Raw genomic sequence first — 16,942 nt, forward strand, 5'->3', positions numbered from 1 at the left:
CAGCAAATGCACTAGCTGCTTATTGAAAATTATGCCCAGCTAAAAAGTTAAAATCATGCAACCATTTCTGAAGAGGAAATACATATTATATATTATTAGAAAGTATATAGCTCTTGGACATGGAGATTTCAGGTCACTGTAGAATTGTAAGACAGTACTATTCAGGACTGCTTAGTGAAGTGGTAGTACGTGACAAAAAAGTGTCCTTCACACAGGATACTCTGTTCAGAAATCACCTAAGGAGTAGCATTAAGAAATTACTGAATTAAACCTGTGCTGTGTCTTCCTTTAGGCACAATGACTACCTCACTTCAGTATCCCCAGAATGGGAAGAGTGCCTCAGCAGTTTCAAGCAGCAATGACCATCTTGTTCCAGGCATACTGTGCTCCTAAGAACCAGAGAGCCCATGAGGACAATTTGTACAAATGCCAAGATTCTTACGCGTATCTGAATGCATCAGTCATTCTATCATCACGCCATAACAAACATCCTCAATTCATACTTTGGGACAGACAGAGCATGCCCTATGTCAGAATTTTTCAAGCATCTTGAGGTCAGTTTGGTGCCTAGAGAATACAGAAAACCCAAGAAACCCCTTCTCTCTCAAAGCAGCACACTTTTTGCTCAAAAAAACCCAGAGTATGCAGATATTTGACATAAAAATGCTTTCTCCTGCAATATTTCAGGATATATAAAAATTCATTATATTTTAATGTTATCTACCTTTTATGTCCATGATCATTTTGGTTCAGGCTCGTAAAACTGTTTGCTGACTATGGAAGCCTATCACTGGGCATTAACTTCCATTTCTGAGATATAAAAAGAGAAAAAAAACAGATTTTTTTTTTTTTTTGTGATCCATTTATAAAAAATACTACTTTGAATGGTATCAGATTTTTAGACTTGAATTTTAAATTATTAAGCTTACTGTTTTTAAGTGTTTTGTCCCAATTATCTACAACATTTAGTAGAAAGTAATGGAAGACTCCTTTCCTTTTAGAAATGATTATGCATTTTCAACAATTGGAAACATTTTTGTAAAAAAACCCAACAGAACCAAAACCACAAACAAATATTGTGGGAGATTTACTGTATTTGCAACAACCACTTAGATCTTGAAATGTTATCATTTTCTCATGGACATAAGTAGCTTATCGGGAAATCCCTAACCAGTTGTACAGCTAACATCTGCTTCTTCTCTCCAAATAAATACCCAGGAGCTTATCTGTCACTATTGCAGATATCAGCCCCATTTCACTTACCAGTTCAGCCCTAACACAATACCAATCCCAGATTCAGTCGCATTTGCATTTCCAACCTTGGAATCCTTTTACTTTCCATCACAGTCTACACATTTCTTCCCAAATTTCATTCCATTGTATTTACCAGTCAGTTTTTCTCTTTTTGCCTTGGTTAATTAGTTTTCAATACTTTGCTTTTGTTTCAGGAGAGAAATTACAGGAGCATTCAGTCCACTTCAATCATCATTTCAGCATCTGAAAACAGCGGAAAGAAAAAACATTTTCACTTTTGTAGACCTGTCTTTAATAAAACACATTTTGCTGCTTAGCAGGAATGCAAATAAGTCTGAACTCAACTGTAGAAACAGTTATGTTCACTTATTTTTAACATAAACAGATTTGGCTGCATATTCAATGTTAAAATCTAGGTCTATATAAAGAACGTATAAGCCATCTGAGACATGAGAGCTACTCGTAAAATTTGAGGTTTCTGCTCTAGCACAGAGGTGTATGAGTAGATTGGGAATGTGTAAGATGAAAGAAATGGAAAAATTTTAGGGTCAAAATGCAAAAATGGTATTGGCCTGATTCAGCAACAAAGTGTCTTTGCCCAGCTTTAACTGTTGTTGCACGCCGAAGAGATAAATTTTCAAGGATGAAAAATTGTTATCTTCAGTAGTGGTGTGGAAAGTAAACTCTTCCACAGGCTTCTGCTCTGTGTTGAACTGTTTATGGAGTCCAGCAGAAATGCACATGTGAAATTAACCTAAGGCACAAAGGATTTATGCCAAATCACTTTCTTCCTAGACAGATTTCCTTCTGAGAAAAGAGACATTTCTTACATGACAGAAAGAAAAATTACCATCTTAACATCCCATTAGGAATATAACAAATAGCTAAAGACAGATAATCTTCCACTCTGATCTTCAGAAACCAAAGAAGTTACCACAGTACTGAGCCCAAAAAGCTTATGCGTAAACACTCAGTCTAAACTTGCAAACATCAGGAAAGGTTACCTGTCACTTTCATGGCTTATTTATTCTAATGACTACTTGTTTTCACAGTGAAAATTTGAAGTTTGTTTTCAGTCACACTTTCTATCTAGTTTCCAGTGACTGCTTCTTTTTACTCTGTATTTGATTTTTTCCTATTCTTATCTCCTTGCCAAGATACACTATACTATTGAGCATATTGTCAAGCAATCTATTGATCATAGAATGAGATATGATATTCAAGTATCTGCCTCACAAAACCAGCAGTAAACATCTCATTGTAAATCACCTGTGTTCTACTCTTTGGAAACATACAGCAACTAAATTTTAGGTCAGCAACTTTAACCTAGAAACTACCACCACCTAGTTCAAACAAAATGAGCTACAGAGTGTTCTCTATTGCTTAGGCATAATCTATATTAATCTTTCCTGGCTGTCTGATTTTTTAAAAATTAAAACATATGTGCCATAAAATTGCTTCTGTTGAAAAGACAAAAGATAAATGGACTGTTTAAAAAAGGACCAGTTACATCACAGATAGAGAACAGCAGAAAAAAATAAAAACATTATGAAGGGGATGTTACTCACTCCTGATGAATAGAACAGAATACATCTATGCAATGCAGAAAGCTGAAAGAAGATCACAGGTTCAGAAACACATCAAAGTGGAGGGTCAACTAAACAGTGCATGAGAATATAGAAAGACCACTATTCACCCTTCATAATCTGGCAATGCAGAGCAATTACAGCAACTGTACCTTGAGGGCAGCTTGGAGATGCTTTCATAATGTGATGTTACAGTGACATCCTCGGCTGACTGCCCTCTTCCCGTACATAGCCAGATGTGTAAACTGTCTAGCTGTGTATGGCAAATCCATTTTTCCCCAGAAAGCTTGAGGTGGCAGCTCATGTTCTGCTGAATTGATCTGGACAGGTGCAGTAAAACCTAAGCTTCTAGTGGTTCTTCCACCTGTGCATGTACAGATTAGCAACCAGGCATGCACTCTGTATGAGGTCAGATACCGCTGTGAATGATTCTTCCCTTCCCTGGCATCAGCACAACAGTTCCCTGATCTGGAAGGATCATGAAATAGGTGACATTTCAGTAAGTACAACAGGCCAGGTTGTACTCAGGATCACATCATGTGGTTCCACTGAATCCTTTTATAAATGGCATTTGTATATGACTGGCTGACACAGCGCCAAAGAAATCATGCCCTCATCTATTCTGATTACAAAGGTGTATTCAACACAGCTGACACACTAAACAAACAACTCAGCAATCTACAACTTTTAAAAAATACTGTAACCTTTCTTTTGGAAAAAAAAAAAAGTTGTATCTGTACAGAGGATGTTGTGGAGCTGCCGCTAAGTTGTGACATGTGAGCTCTGTCGCTTGATTTCACATACGTGAGAAAACCAAGGACATCTAATTCTCAATATTGTTACTGCTACTTCTGCTCTGGTTATCTGAGGAACTGCAAAAGAGCTGTGTCATGAATGAGTGGTTTAGGTTGCTCAAAGAATCACCATCAAACACATCAGCAAAAGTAGGTTTGATATGAATTTGTAAAAGCACAACTTTAAGTCTGACGGCAAGACTCACTATATTACTTACTATATGGATGAAATATACAAACAAAAATTGATTTAGAATTGAGCTTGTCTAGAAGACACAAGAGTATAAGGGATGCTGAGTGCTTTATATCCTTTAAGATACGAGCCATTGACCATGTCTGAGTCAAAGATTCAAACTAGCCATGCCTAAGGTCTCATTGGGAGTTTAGGAAGTAAGGATGTCCACTCTGAACCTCAGATTCAATCATGAAACAGGGCTGCAGGATCTTCTAGTATGTTTCTCCCACGTTGATTCCTGTATAGAAAAGCTGGCTAGGCCATGGGGTCATGAGAAGCTTGCAGTACTTCCCAGGCTGGAAATTAGCTAACAACAGTAAAATGGGTCCTGCTAAGACAGGATCAAAATAAAACCATACTGCAGATGTAAATTATGGTTTTTAAAAAAAGCAATTTACAATGAAACAAGCTGTAAATCAGATCAACTACTGAATTTTCAAACACACACGTGGCATTTTCAAACATACTACCTGTAGTAGTTCAAACAGGTACAATAGGTACCACATATATAGGTCACATTTTCACTGCCTTCGCACACCTTCAAGAAGAGGCTTTTTTAGACTAAATATTGCCCTGCCATGAATGCTGCTTGTGCAAACGGGTGGGGCACCAATCCCAAGAGCTGGGAAGACAAACTCATCCTGGTTTTGGGTGGCAGGGTGCTCCTTCTTAACCCAGACTGTACCTGAAACTGGAAGCTGGTTTAGAGAAGGGATGGGCGCAACCTGTCCCTTGCTTCTTCCCAAAACCCGCGGGGACTGCTGGAAGCGGCGGCACGATGCTGACCGGAGCGGCCGGCCAGAAGAGCAGGAGTCAGGTGGGAGCTCCCGCTTCCCCGGTACCGCTTTCCGTCCTCGGGGACAGCTGCATCCCTTCCCGGGAGAGACCACCGTGCTGCCTGCCAGCAAGGGAAATCCCCGATTCTCCTCGGGCTCTGCCTCCATCTGCCTCTTGAGGTACTGCCCAGCGGGGATCGCGGGGGAAGAGGAGGCTCTCAGCCCCGCCAGCCCCGCAGCCCACTGGCTGGGCCAGGTGGGGAGACCAGAGCCGGCTCAGCTGAGCTCCGCCGCGGGGACCCATCGGACGCCGCCGCGCTCACAGCTGCCCGTGTGGTGGCGGAGCGGCGCGGCGCGGCGCGGCTGGGCGCGGGCCCGTCCCGGCGGAGGGCGCGGCCCGTCCCGCCCCCGCGCCGCGCACGGCGCCAACAGCCCGAGCGGCGGCACCACCTCGGCGGCGCTGGGCTGGGCTCGGCTCCCCCCGCGCGTCTTTCTCGCCGCCTTTCCTGTCTGCATCCTCCCCGGTCCCGTCCCCCCCCCAACCCCCCCCCGCCATTTTCACCCGGGAGGAGCTCGGAGGGACTTTCCTGAAACTTCGCGGGGAAACTCGCCCGGCGCCTCCGGGGCGGCCGCAAACTTTTCGCGGCGGCGCCCGACTCGGTCCCTCCGTCCCTGACTCCTCGGTTGCGGCGGCGGCTCCGGCGGGAAGTTCCCGATGAGCGCCCCTCCGCTGATCCGGCCGCCCAGCCCGCTGCCGCCGCCGGGGGCTGCTGCCGGCGGCGGTGTCGCCTTTCACCTCCAGATCGGGCTGAGCCGGGAGCCGGTGCTGCTGCTGCAGGACTCCTCGGGGGACTTCAGCCTCGCCCACGTCCGGGAAATGGCTTGCTCCATCGTAGACCAGAAGGTAAGAAGAAGGCCTCAAAGAGAGCTCCCTCCCGCCGCCCGGGACCCACTGCCCCCGAGCGCTGTTGTTGGCTGTAAACTTTCCTTTCCCGGCGGCTCTGCTGCGGGGTTAAACGAAACCCGTCCCAGCTTCCCTGCCGCCGGCCCCACTTCCTTCCCCCGGGCGCCCCTCTTGTCTCTGCCGTGCCCCCCGCGACCCCGGTGCGGAGGAGGTTTTGTGCGGGATGCTCGCGTGCGAGTTTGACTTTTATTTTGCTGGCCGGGGACGTAAGTGGCTTTGCGAACTAAAAGCCGTTATTAAAAACAAACTCCGCCCGGATCTATCCGCTGATTTTTAACGCTGCGGAAGCGGGGGGCGCGGGGGGCAGAGAGCTGTCAGCTGTGATGGCAGCGCGGCGCCCCCGGGGGCAGTTCACGCTGTCCCGGCCTCTGCGGGAAAAGGAAAGTTTCCACTTAGGAAAAAAAAAAAAAACCAAAAAACAAACCAAACAGTAACAAGGAAAAACCAACCCCGAGAGCCCAGGATTCAAAGCGGCGCTTCGCGCTTCGCACGCCTTTCCTTGTGCCGGGCAGCCCGGCTGAGCCGCCGGCCGGGGCTGGGGCCCCGCGGTGCTGCCGGCCGGTGCCGGGCCGTGGGTGCGGGGCGGCGCTGGGGGCCGGCCCCGGGAGCTGGCAGGTGGCCGCGGCGCCGGGGGACACTGAGTCAGCCCCGGCCGGCGGCTGCTGCGGGCGGCCGTGGGGCGCTGGGTCGGTGGGTGGGGAGCCCCGCTGCCCGCGGGGGTTGGCACCGACCGCGACCCCTCCGGAGCGACACCATCGTCAGGCGCAGTTCACCTGCGCTTAGGTCAAACTCGCTCTATGCGTTTATGCAACAGTCGTGTTGTATTATAAAGTTCTACTTTTTTCCGTGTTTGTTTTGTGAAAGTATCATAGGGATTGCAAAGGAGAAAAAAGCCAGGCTAAATATTCAGGATGATTATAATGGAAAAGGATTGTCTTCCTCTTCCCCTTTGTTTGTACAGAGGTAAAATAATTTCAGGCAGGGATATATATATATATATATATATATATATATATATATAAAGTTCATAGCTTTGCCTTACGTCTCTTCGTAGTTCATCAACCTGAACTTCACTGAATAGTGGAACTTCTTTTTTGTTGAAGAGCTACTAATGAAGTATTTTCAAAAAAGTATAAAATATGCATCCTTATTTCTAAATTTTGCATTCTTCATAGTTTAAGAAGTGGCTATCTGCTTTTTAAAATTAAATTTTGGAGAGAAGTGTACGCTATGTATGTTACCATATTTGTTTTTAAAGCTAGGCCAACGCTTGTCACTTAGTCACATATATGTCTGAAACAGCTTAACTATTTCACCATTCAGAAGTTGTGCTAGCAATAATGGAAAAGCTAAGATTGTTGTATTCATTGTTTCTATTTACTGTTCTTGAGTAGTTTATTAATTAATGGGCTTACTGTAAGCTTGATTTTAAACCTCATTTCCTAACAATGTACCATTGTGTAAAGAAAACGAAATGTGCTGGCCTGTGCTCAAACAGTCAAACTTACTTGAGTGAGTACTGACATAAAAATTTTGAACCCTAGTTTGTTCCAGTTTCTTAATTGCATAGAAGAGAGCATCATGTAGCTGCTTCTCTGCAGGGCACAGTTGAACAAGGAACTTGCTTCGAGTCATAGTTTCTCAGAGGTGAAATAAATGTTTTTTCCCAGGGCTGTCGAGAGGGAAGTGGCTCAAAGAAAGGGAAAACTGGAAGAAAGATAGGCTTTGGTTTGTTTATTTTTATTTTATTTTCTTGTTAAATGATGGCCTCTACCTCCTCCACCCTGCAGAGCAATTTGTATGTTATTTAGTCCTTAGAGTCTCCATTTTCGGCTTAAGGCTGCAAGTGTGTCTGTATACGTGATTTTATTAGCATGCATTGTTTCACTAAACATGATGGGATTGTTTGTGTATTCAATGTTACTTGGCACACTGCCAGAGACTTAAAAAAAATTATGTGATATATAAAGCTGTTACAAGGTAACTATTTGTTTGTTGTAGTTTCAGGATTTTATCCTTTCCTGGCATGATTTGCAATGGTGTCTACTCTTGATTTTATAACAAAGATGTATTTGCTTATCACAGTCAAGCAGGAGACTATACTGTGAAGAATTTTATAGTGAAATCTCATGCTATTTTTGAAGTTTCTCTGGGTCTGTAGAGTAGTGGTCAACCAGGTAAAAATTCCCTTCCAAACTTTCTATTTGGTCTGGACTGATGAAGCAGTATAAAAGGATGAGAAATTGTGGGTTTGTTTTTCTCAGTGTTTGTTAGACTGCTAAAATCAACATTGTGTCTGTGGTGTGCTGTTAAATATTTAAGCATTCCTCTTGTACACAGCTTTAGTTTTAGGATTGATGCTGAAGAAAAATCAGCACAGAGTCAGTGTTTATAGGGAGCCTCTTCCATGGTAGTGTGAGCATACCTGATTTGAGATGGCTGTGACCCTTACTCTGCACAGGTTTATACACCCACTTAATTTACTCCTGCTGAAAATTTGCGTTAGGTTGAAATAAACTTCTCAGAGTGTGCAGAGTGAAGAATATGTAGGCCTGAGTAGGGTGTTAATACAGTGTGTGTGGGTAAATAGATATATTTATGTGTGTGTATATGTATAGTCCCTCCCTATTTCTATATCTTTATGTGGTAGTTTTGTATATAAATAATGTACGTGTGTTCACAAATATAAAAGTTAATGCTAGGTATAATTTAGTAGTTCATGTTTCCTTATAAACATGTATTTGCATTTACTTACGTTAGAGTACTTTAACTTTTGCACTTCAGTTGCTGTTTAGGTTTTTAATTTCGCTAGAGTATAATTATATTGATGATCTAATGTACATGATGTGAAAAATTGAATGAATGAGGTGTGGCTTTTTCTCTATTTTACATGAGACATTCTTTCAGAAATTTTATTCTGAGATAACTGTAAAGGCATTTCCTTTACAAATCTGAAGATGAAATGGTGCATACTGATTTCTGGCATAATTTCAAGCACATTTAAATCTGTTAAGAACTGTTCTGAAGACAATAATATTTGATTCCTTTAAGTTTGTGTATTTTGCTTGTCTTGCTTAGAGCCAGTGACATGAAAATCTTGAGACTTGTTGATGTGGGGTTATTTTTTTTCCAGTAAAAATGGATCTTTAGCATTTAAATGATGATACAGTTGACAAGAAATGAGGATCAACTTTAAAATATGTGCCAGTGTTTGACTTCTAGGCTGACTCCTCCACAAGAACAGTGGGAGGATATTGTAAAATATGTTTGTTTTCTGAAGATAAATAGTATGAATTATTGCCCTTTTTGAGTTAGCGGCACACAGTAAAACCACTTCTCCAGGGCAGAAGTGCGCTTTAATTATATGGAATTACCATGTTACCAAAGAGTTATTATATTAAAAAGATAAAGAAAGTAATCTTTGTACAACTTTTTAATACAAATCCATGCAAGTTTAATTCAAAGGGGATATTATTATTTGTATTTTGTGTTTATTGGAATTCTTTGTCATCATTATAGCTCGCATATGATGAGTTGGGGTACTGTGGTGGCATTGCCAAGTTTTAGAAACTTTGAGTTTTCAAGTAAATACACAAGGCAGTGTTATTTGACTTTAGAATGTGTATTTTATAAAATAGCTTTTAGGTCCGCCATTAAGATCACATGCTGGTTAGGCCTTCAGCACTAGAAGACTTAGAAGTTGTGAGGAATACAAAAATCATAAATACAAGGAAAGAAATTGATCATAAACAGAGGAAAAAATATTTGAGCTGCATAGGCTGTGTAGTTCAGACTGATTTATAAAATTAGTGTTGTAGATGATTCCGTGGTTTGAATAATTCTGAAATTTTACAGTAGGAAATAAAGATAATAAAGGGAGAGGCCATTTTGGGAAAGGCAAAGGATAAAAAGAAAAGTACTTCGTTTAAATAGCATATGGAATACTGTGCCCAGATTCATCTTTATTAAAGGTTATCTGGTGTTAAATTACAATCAAATTTAAAATTAAATCAAGAGCTGTGTTAAGAGTATGCCTGAGAGCTGAACCAAACACATTTAGGAATGGGTATGCATCTACTTTTGCTTCTAGTTGTCATTATAAGGGAAAATCTAACTTAAATAAAAAGGGAAAACAAAAATGAACTCAGTTTTGTTTTCTTAGGCTGGAATCTCTTATGGTCTGAGCATAGAAAGGAGAAGACCTTTCCCAAAGGTTGATGTGAAAATATATTTATCTTTTTCTGCAATGTTTTTAAGCAGTCATGGAAAACATGTGGGGTTTGTTTATATGAATTATGGGGGTGTTTTTTGTTTGGGTGGGTTTTTTGTTTGTTTTTCCCCCCAAACCTACATATTGTCCTAAAATAAACAAAAGCCTGGTGGTAATTAAATCAACTCCTCTAGAGTCGGATAGGGACTCAGGGTACATGAGGTACTACAGAGATTTTTAGCTTCAATAAACAGAAATTGACAGGTTTTTACTATGCTGACTAGGAGTCATAGTCATTCATTCAAACACACAAATGTAAACATTTCATGGATACACAACACTGTTTTCTGTAGTCACAGTCTTTATGTGTTCTAGAGAAGTTATTGCAGATGTGGTGTTTGTGATAGTTAAATTCTCATGGTGTCTTTTACTGGTGTACACTGATAACAAAGTGTTAATTTTGTTTTTCCATGAAGTGAGTTTTTCTCAGCACCCAAGTGCTTTCCTTTGCCCGTGCTGTGGAAGTATTGAGTTGTTAAATTGAATTTGAGAAATGCAGGGTGCCTTGTTGTTATCCATGTAAACATTTTCCAAACTCAAGGGAGACTTTTGATGTTTACAGTTTAATCTTTTATTGACTTTACATTTGTTGCCCTCCACCCTGGAAACTGTAAGTTGCTGTATTTAACATTAGTTTGTGGCTTAAAGTTATTTTCAGGCCATATTTGAGAGGATGGTAGTAAAATATAACTTCAGTGAAAGGGAGTCAGTCTGAATTATTTTAAAGAAACTGGGCTTTTTAAGAAATGTTAACTCTGTTAGGTCATGCATCCAGATAAGGAAAATTGGTCTAATACCACTAACCTGTGTAGAGCATTTGAGAATTTCCTAGCTAATGGTTGAAGACCATTGAATAGATTGTTATAGAATAAAAAGTAAGATGGAGCTCTAGATAGAGGACAGGCTTCTACCAAAGCCTTTCACACCTTAATTTTTAAAGGAATTAGAGAGGGAATGTGTTGTTCTTGTGTTATTTCCACTGATGCTTTCCCCAGGAAATACATAATTTCTATAATGATTTGAAGAAAGTAGAAGATGAATAGGCATATGAGATACTTCTCTCACTGCTTATGAGATTCAGCTCTGTTGCCAGAGAACGATGGAATTTATTGAATGAAGTTGCAACATTTCCCAGGTAGAGGTGTTATGTGGAAATAGTATGGCATGTGCTCATTGCATTTGAAATAGCCAAGGTCTGACTGTCTATCCCATAGAAGTCTTGCTGATTGCACACCACATGATGACCTGAGAATGCACAGAGAGCCCAGTGAGTCCTGAACGTGTGGTGAATTTGCGCTCCTATGTAGGTGATCTCTGCGGTGGATTGTGTGAAACACCCTGGTACATGGCAAATCCCTGTATGGATTTGTGCAGACTTTGACCATAGGTGTTTTCCTGTGACTTCTGGAAATCTCTCACAAACATCTGAAACTAAGTTGTTCTTCTTACCTAGATTTTCTTTCCCTTCCTCTGTGTTTGGAGAAATCTGCCTGTATGGTTACTATATGTTTATACTTGCAAGGTTACTTGCAAGGAAACAAACACGCTTAGTGAAGACTGCTTATTGTTACTTTTGGTTTCCTACCTTTACTGTATTTTGTATATGAAACTATTTCAGTTAAAAACTTCTGCCAAATGTGTGTTTGCTTTTTTTCAGTGGTTATGCCAGCAATTAGTTTTAAGATACAAAAATATAGAATTAAAAATTACAATAGAGACAACTCTTGATCTCAATGTACTTGGTGTCTGTCTGTCTCAAGCAACCTATGATAAGCACATGCATTGTATCTAGATATTTTTAAAATTACAGTTGTGTAGGTCTCTGGCTTTTTGACTGGTTGACATCAGAAATGTTTATGTTGACATTATGTAATATGGTTACAGTTACATAGTTGCAATCAAGTATATAATTAAAATCTCTCAGGTGTTTATCCAAAGTGTAGGTGAACTGTCCTCTTAAATACTTGATTAATCTTCCCTGTAGACCAGTGTGGCTGTATATGTTGTATATCTTTATGTATATCTTTAGCCAGTGTTGGCAGTTGACTTGTTGTAATGGTTTTAATTTAATAAAACCGGGCGGAAACACCAATTAATGTAGGGGTTTTATATTATTTTTTTTGTGGGAGGGAGAGATTAGGAGAAAAAAATAAACAAAGCAGGTTTAAGCTTAAAAATGAACAAAAATAGTTTTATTAACATATATTAAAAGAATGAGGAGGAAAGAAAAAAAAAGAGAAAAAAGCTTAAACTAAAACAGAATGACACTTTAAAACATGCTTCTTTCCTTTTACTAACTATTAATTTTCTTATTGAACAGCACAGAAAGACACAACTTAGGATTTTCAGTTTCACTATTTAGACATAACCACTCATTATCTTAGGAGAAGAGTCTTTCTAAGATCTTTTATGAAGACGTTTGCCACAAGACAAAATAGTCCAGTGCTCCCAAAGTCATACATCTGCTGCCGCCCGGAGTTGTCACAGACTGTGATGTTCTATCTGCAGAGCTTCTCAGTGTATCTGGGGTACTATTTACGAATACTTCTTCTTATCTAAAATTATTTTTGTCTCAAAAGGCTGAGACCTCCTTTTAACCCAAGAGTGGGGGCTTTAAAGTTCCCAAATAAATCTCAATTGCATCAGTCCTTAATTTTGATTAGAATAGCATTCTACCCAAATAATACTAAGATGCTGCAAAGAACAGTTCATTTCTTCATAATTTACCTTAGAAAAGTCTGGTTAAAAATGTCTACTTCTTCAATCCTATTCCAATATTAGTAGTTCTTTCACTTCTCATCTAACTGACTTCATTTGGTATCTGTTCTGTGTACCCTTATGTTTTCTTTCTTCTTTCTCTCAAGGAAGAATTGTGCTTTAAAAGTTCCATGTTGCTAGAAAAAAGGGTTAAATCTGTTCGGGCTGGCAAAAACCACGCAAGGCTGCAAGAGCTGAAGAAAATACAAAGCTGTGCTGATGGAAGAAACTAGTAGATGTCCTTTTTTCCACCCCTCGGTCTCATCTAGGGCAGCCCGGCTCAGAGTTGTTATGGAGGTGCAGCTTGCTTTCTCTGCTGCCAGCGGTGATTAAGCTGGGCCATGTTCTGGCCCCTTCTGCCGTGGTCTGAGCACATGGCCCCGCACTGCCGAGCTGCAGCGGCCCCTCTCCCCTGCCAGCAAGCGAGGGAAAGGGGCTCAGCCGGCCCCGGCCCTCCCTGTGCGGGCAGCAGCCTTCAGAAGCCTGGCGAGGCCCGGCCCGGCCGCCCAGAGGGGCAGCAGAGCCCAGCCGGGTCCAACCACGGTGTTACCTCATAGCAGATCACTGAAGAGAGAGAGAGACCGATTTCCCGCCGTTAGTTTTTAAATGTCTCCTCCAGAGTCACATCGACGTTTCCCATTGGTCAACTTAGCTGCCAATATCCTGGCCAGCTTTTTGATAGGTCCTTGTTCTCCTCCCCAAACTACTCCACGGTTAGGGCAGGGAAAAAATATCTCACAATTTTCTATAACTAGAAAACAAAATTGTGCCAACCCATGATACTTGTATATGTCTCTTGATGCTTGGAGGAGGACTTCCTTTTCTTCCGGAGCTACTGCATGCCTTCTGCATACTGGCAAATTGTTATTTGTAAAGTCTTCCTTGTGCTGTGTTCTGGTAAAATCATAGAATGATTAGTGGTTGGAAGGCACCTTAATGATCACAGAATCACAGAATGGGTAAGGTTGGCTTCTTAGCCCAGAGTTGGCTTCTAGGCTGCAAGTGAACATTGACAGCTCATTTTGAGCTTTTTGGTTCAAAAACATCCTGGAATCTTTCTCCCTAGGGCTAGTCTTGATCCCTTCTCTCTCCAGCCTCTACTTGTGCTGGAATTGCCTCAACCCAGGTGCAGGACTTTGCACTCGGCCTCGCTGTGCTCCTGAGGTTTCCACAAGCCCCTGTCTCCAGCCTGTCAGGGACCCTCTGGATGGCATCATTTCCTCCAGCTCGTCCACTGCACCACACAGCTTGGTGTCAGTAGCTAGCTTGCTGACAGTGCTCTCAGTCCAGCTGTCCGTGTCACCGACAAAGCTGTTAAAAATGCCCATCTCAGTACCAGCCCCTGAGGAACATCCACTCCTCGCTGCTTTCTTTAGCTGTTGAGCTGGTCATTGCAACTGAGTGCTACCATCCAGACAAATTCTACCTACTGAGAGGTCCATCCATTAAATCCACATCTCTCCACCTTAGTGAGGAGGATGTAGTGCAGTTCAGTTTCAACTGCTTTGCACAAGGCCATTAATATAAAGTCCTCTGCTCTTCCGTTATCTACTGCTGCTGTAACCCCATTGTAGAAGGACCCCAAATTTCTCAGGTATGATTTGCCTTTAGTGGAGCCATTAGTTAGCCATCACCAGTCACCTTATTGTTTTCCACTTTGCCTTAGTGTACAAGGGGAGCTGTTCTGTGATTTAGCTAGGCACTGAGATGAGAAAACAGTTGCTTCATTTTTCTATATCAGACTTGAGTGTCACTTTTGCAGGGTTGATTGTAGAGGTTCTGCTAGAAAGGCTACCTAAATTTTGTTATTGTGTCTCACTTGCTACAAAAGAACCTGCTCTGCTCTGACATCCCCTTTGTTTACATTTTCCTGGCTTGTGGCTTTGGTATGAATGTCCAGGATTTTGCAGACCAAAACAGATTTCTTTCATAGGCTTTCAACTTTTTTCATCTTCATACACTTTTAGTACTGCTAAATAAGCTGCTACTTTTTGAGACTTTTCTTTCTTTTTAAATATTTCTATCCAGGAAATGATAGCAGACTTGTTTTCACTTAAAACCCATGTTTATGATTAAAGTAAATTGTGCATATCAGCTTTTGATCTTTTAAAGTGTAAAACATTGACATATGCACTTCAAGTCAGCTACTTCATGAAGCAAATTTTTGTTTTCTAAATGCTCTTCTAGTTTTATCTGCTGAAACAACATGGAAGGGTAGTGTAGCGTACCACACCATGTTGAGATAACACTTTGGATATACTGCAGTGATTTATGCATAAAGTTAGGCATAAATTCCAGTGTATGTCTTTTTTCTACTTTCTCTTCCTCCACTGTGGCTTCCTTTTTCTTGTTCCTTATATGTGTTTTCTTCTTCAGCTGAGGAAAACTTAGTTGAGAGGTAAGATTTCATTTGTCCAGCTATACAATACGTATATTCATGTTGTATTGCTTACATAGCCTGTTGTGTGTTCCTCTTCTGCAGTCAGAACCACATCAGAAATAGTATTATGACATTCAAGATAAAATATAGTCATTATTTTGATTAAAATTTATCAATTTTTTTTTAAAGTTAAGAAACATGAATGTACATCATCTAATCTGGTTCTCGGCTGTTTCCTAAGAGAAGAGGCGTTTACGGACTTTTATTACTGGTGGGCATAAAAGGGTTTTCCTTTGACTTTAGGGACAAGGTGTATACAAAGATTGTACATTTGTTGTACATTTTAAAAGGGCTGTGTGTGAATGTGTCCTGTGTAGTCTGAAATCATGTTCTATGTCTTCTTTCTTCAAATTATTTTTTAAAAATTCAACCTTGAGAAATATTTTTTTCCCAAGTGTTAGAAATAGTTTTTGTCAACAGCTTGTCAGATGAAAAAGCACAGGCAAGACACAGCTGGGTCTGGGAGAAACATTCTGGCTATGAGGCAATTTTCCTGAAAGATCCTTGTCCTTAAAAATGTCAACTTACCTATCGCCTGATCTTTCCTCTTGAGAAATCCCTTTGCAAAAAAATAGAAATTACTAATGTATGAGGGCTGTAGTCATCAAGCATACTCTGCTCTCCCTCTTGGCAGCACTGTATGTCGTTATGTTAGTTATGAGTGCTAAGCTAGGGACTTGTATTCAGGCTGAAACATTTCTGAAAGCCTCATAGAACCTTGGGCCACAGAGGGTTAAACTTCTTAAATTGTGTTATTAATCCATGGCGTGATGGTGTGTGCCATGAAGAAAACCTTGCTGATAAGGAGATGGCAGTATGAATTGATGTTTTCAGTTTAGCTGCGACAATTTTCCCATTTTGCTCTGAAGTTCAGCCCCTTCTGCATCAGTTTTTAAGGGCGGGGTTACAGGTCTGTTTGTGTGACAGGACTCTAGGTTGTAAGTGTTGTTCTTACCTCTCTGAGAATTACGTGCTGACACCCAAAGTCAACTACGTCTAGAAAAATGTGAAAATGACATACCAGAATAATAACAATATACATACTGTAGATATCTGAAAGGTTGAACTCATGCCTTTGTTCTGTTATTTTTATTCTGCTTACCTCTAAATAGAAGGAATGCAACAAAATATCTAGAGTATGAGTAGGAGTCTGTTCAATTCCAAACCCACGCAGTTTTCACTGCATTCCTAACAGTTGTCTGTCCTACATGTAAAAAAAAAAAAAAAGAGTGAAAATTGAAACAATCTGGTCAAATTTATGTGCGCTTGTGTAGGGGTGGAGGGACTTAAGTTAGGAGAAAAGACCTCTTCATTTTAGACTATGTGATTTCTGGAGGAAAATTAAACATTGCTGTCTGTGTGTTATCCTTCTCATGTAACAGTATGTCTGCAGACCATTTTGTCACAGGGCAAATCGTCATAGCAGTAAAGGTTCAGGTAACTGAAACAGAATGTCAGGCAGAAAATATAGTAAAATCAAATAGTTTGGAAAATAAAAATACTTGTCCTCTACATCTAGAAATATCTCTAGTATATCTTTAATCTGTGTTTATGATCATGTATCATGCCATGTGGACTTGACCTGGGGATTGGCATGTTTTTTAAATCTTACGAAGAAATGCCAGTGTTCTGACTTTGTTCTTAAACTAGCTTAAATGATCATCCAATGTAAACTTCCTCTTTCTTTATTTCTTTCATTTGACTACTTTTATTTAGTAACTCATACAAAACTCAGGAGATTCTCAGCTGTATTCTGGTGCTAAATTGGTTCTTGGTGTGAACTCTTAAGAAGTCCAAGTTTACAAAGCTGGTAGAGCTAAACTCTTCCAGATGGTGACAGGGGCTGAAACCAAGAACTGAGAATTA

The 16,942-nt window shown here is 40.8% G+C and overlaps 1 protein-coding gene across 3 annotated transcripts in view; it reads left to right on the forward strand.

Annotated features, from left to right (window-relative positions):
* The first annotated feature begins 5,069 nt into the window (after positions 1-5,069).
* Positions 5,070-16,942, forward strand: part of PRKD1 (protein kinase D1) — a 122,128-nt gene continuing 110,255 nt past the window's right edge. For 2 of the 3 annotated variants that reach the window (XM_040068021.2, XM_040068022.2), the window contains exon 1: positions 5,070-5,549. In XM_040068021.2, the coding sequence (XP_039923955.1) occupies positions 5,361-5,549 (189 nt within the window). In that variant the 5' untranslated portion in view covers positions 5,070-5,360. The remainder of the gene's footprint in view (positions 5,550-16,942) is intronic. The other variant, XM_040068024.2, reaches the window with a different exon arrangement.

The sequence above is a fragment of the Hirundo rustica genome, chromosome 6, assembly GCF_015227805.2.
Source record: "Hirundo rustica isolate bHirRus1 chromosome 6, bHirRus1.pri.v3, whole genome shotgun sequence".
NCBI classification, from domain to species: domain Eukaryota; kingdom Metazoa; phylum Chordata; class Aves; order Passeriformes; family Hirundinidae; genus Hirundo; species Hirundo rustica.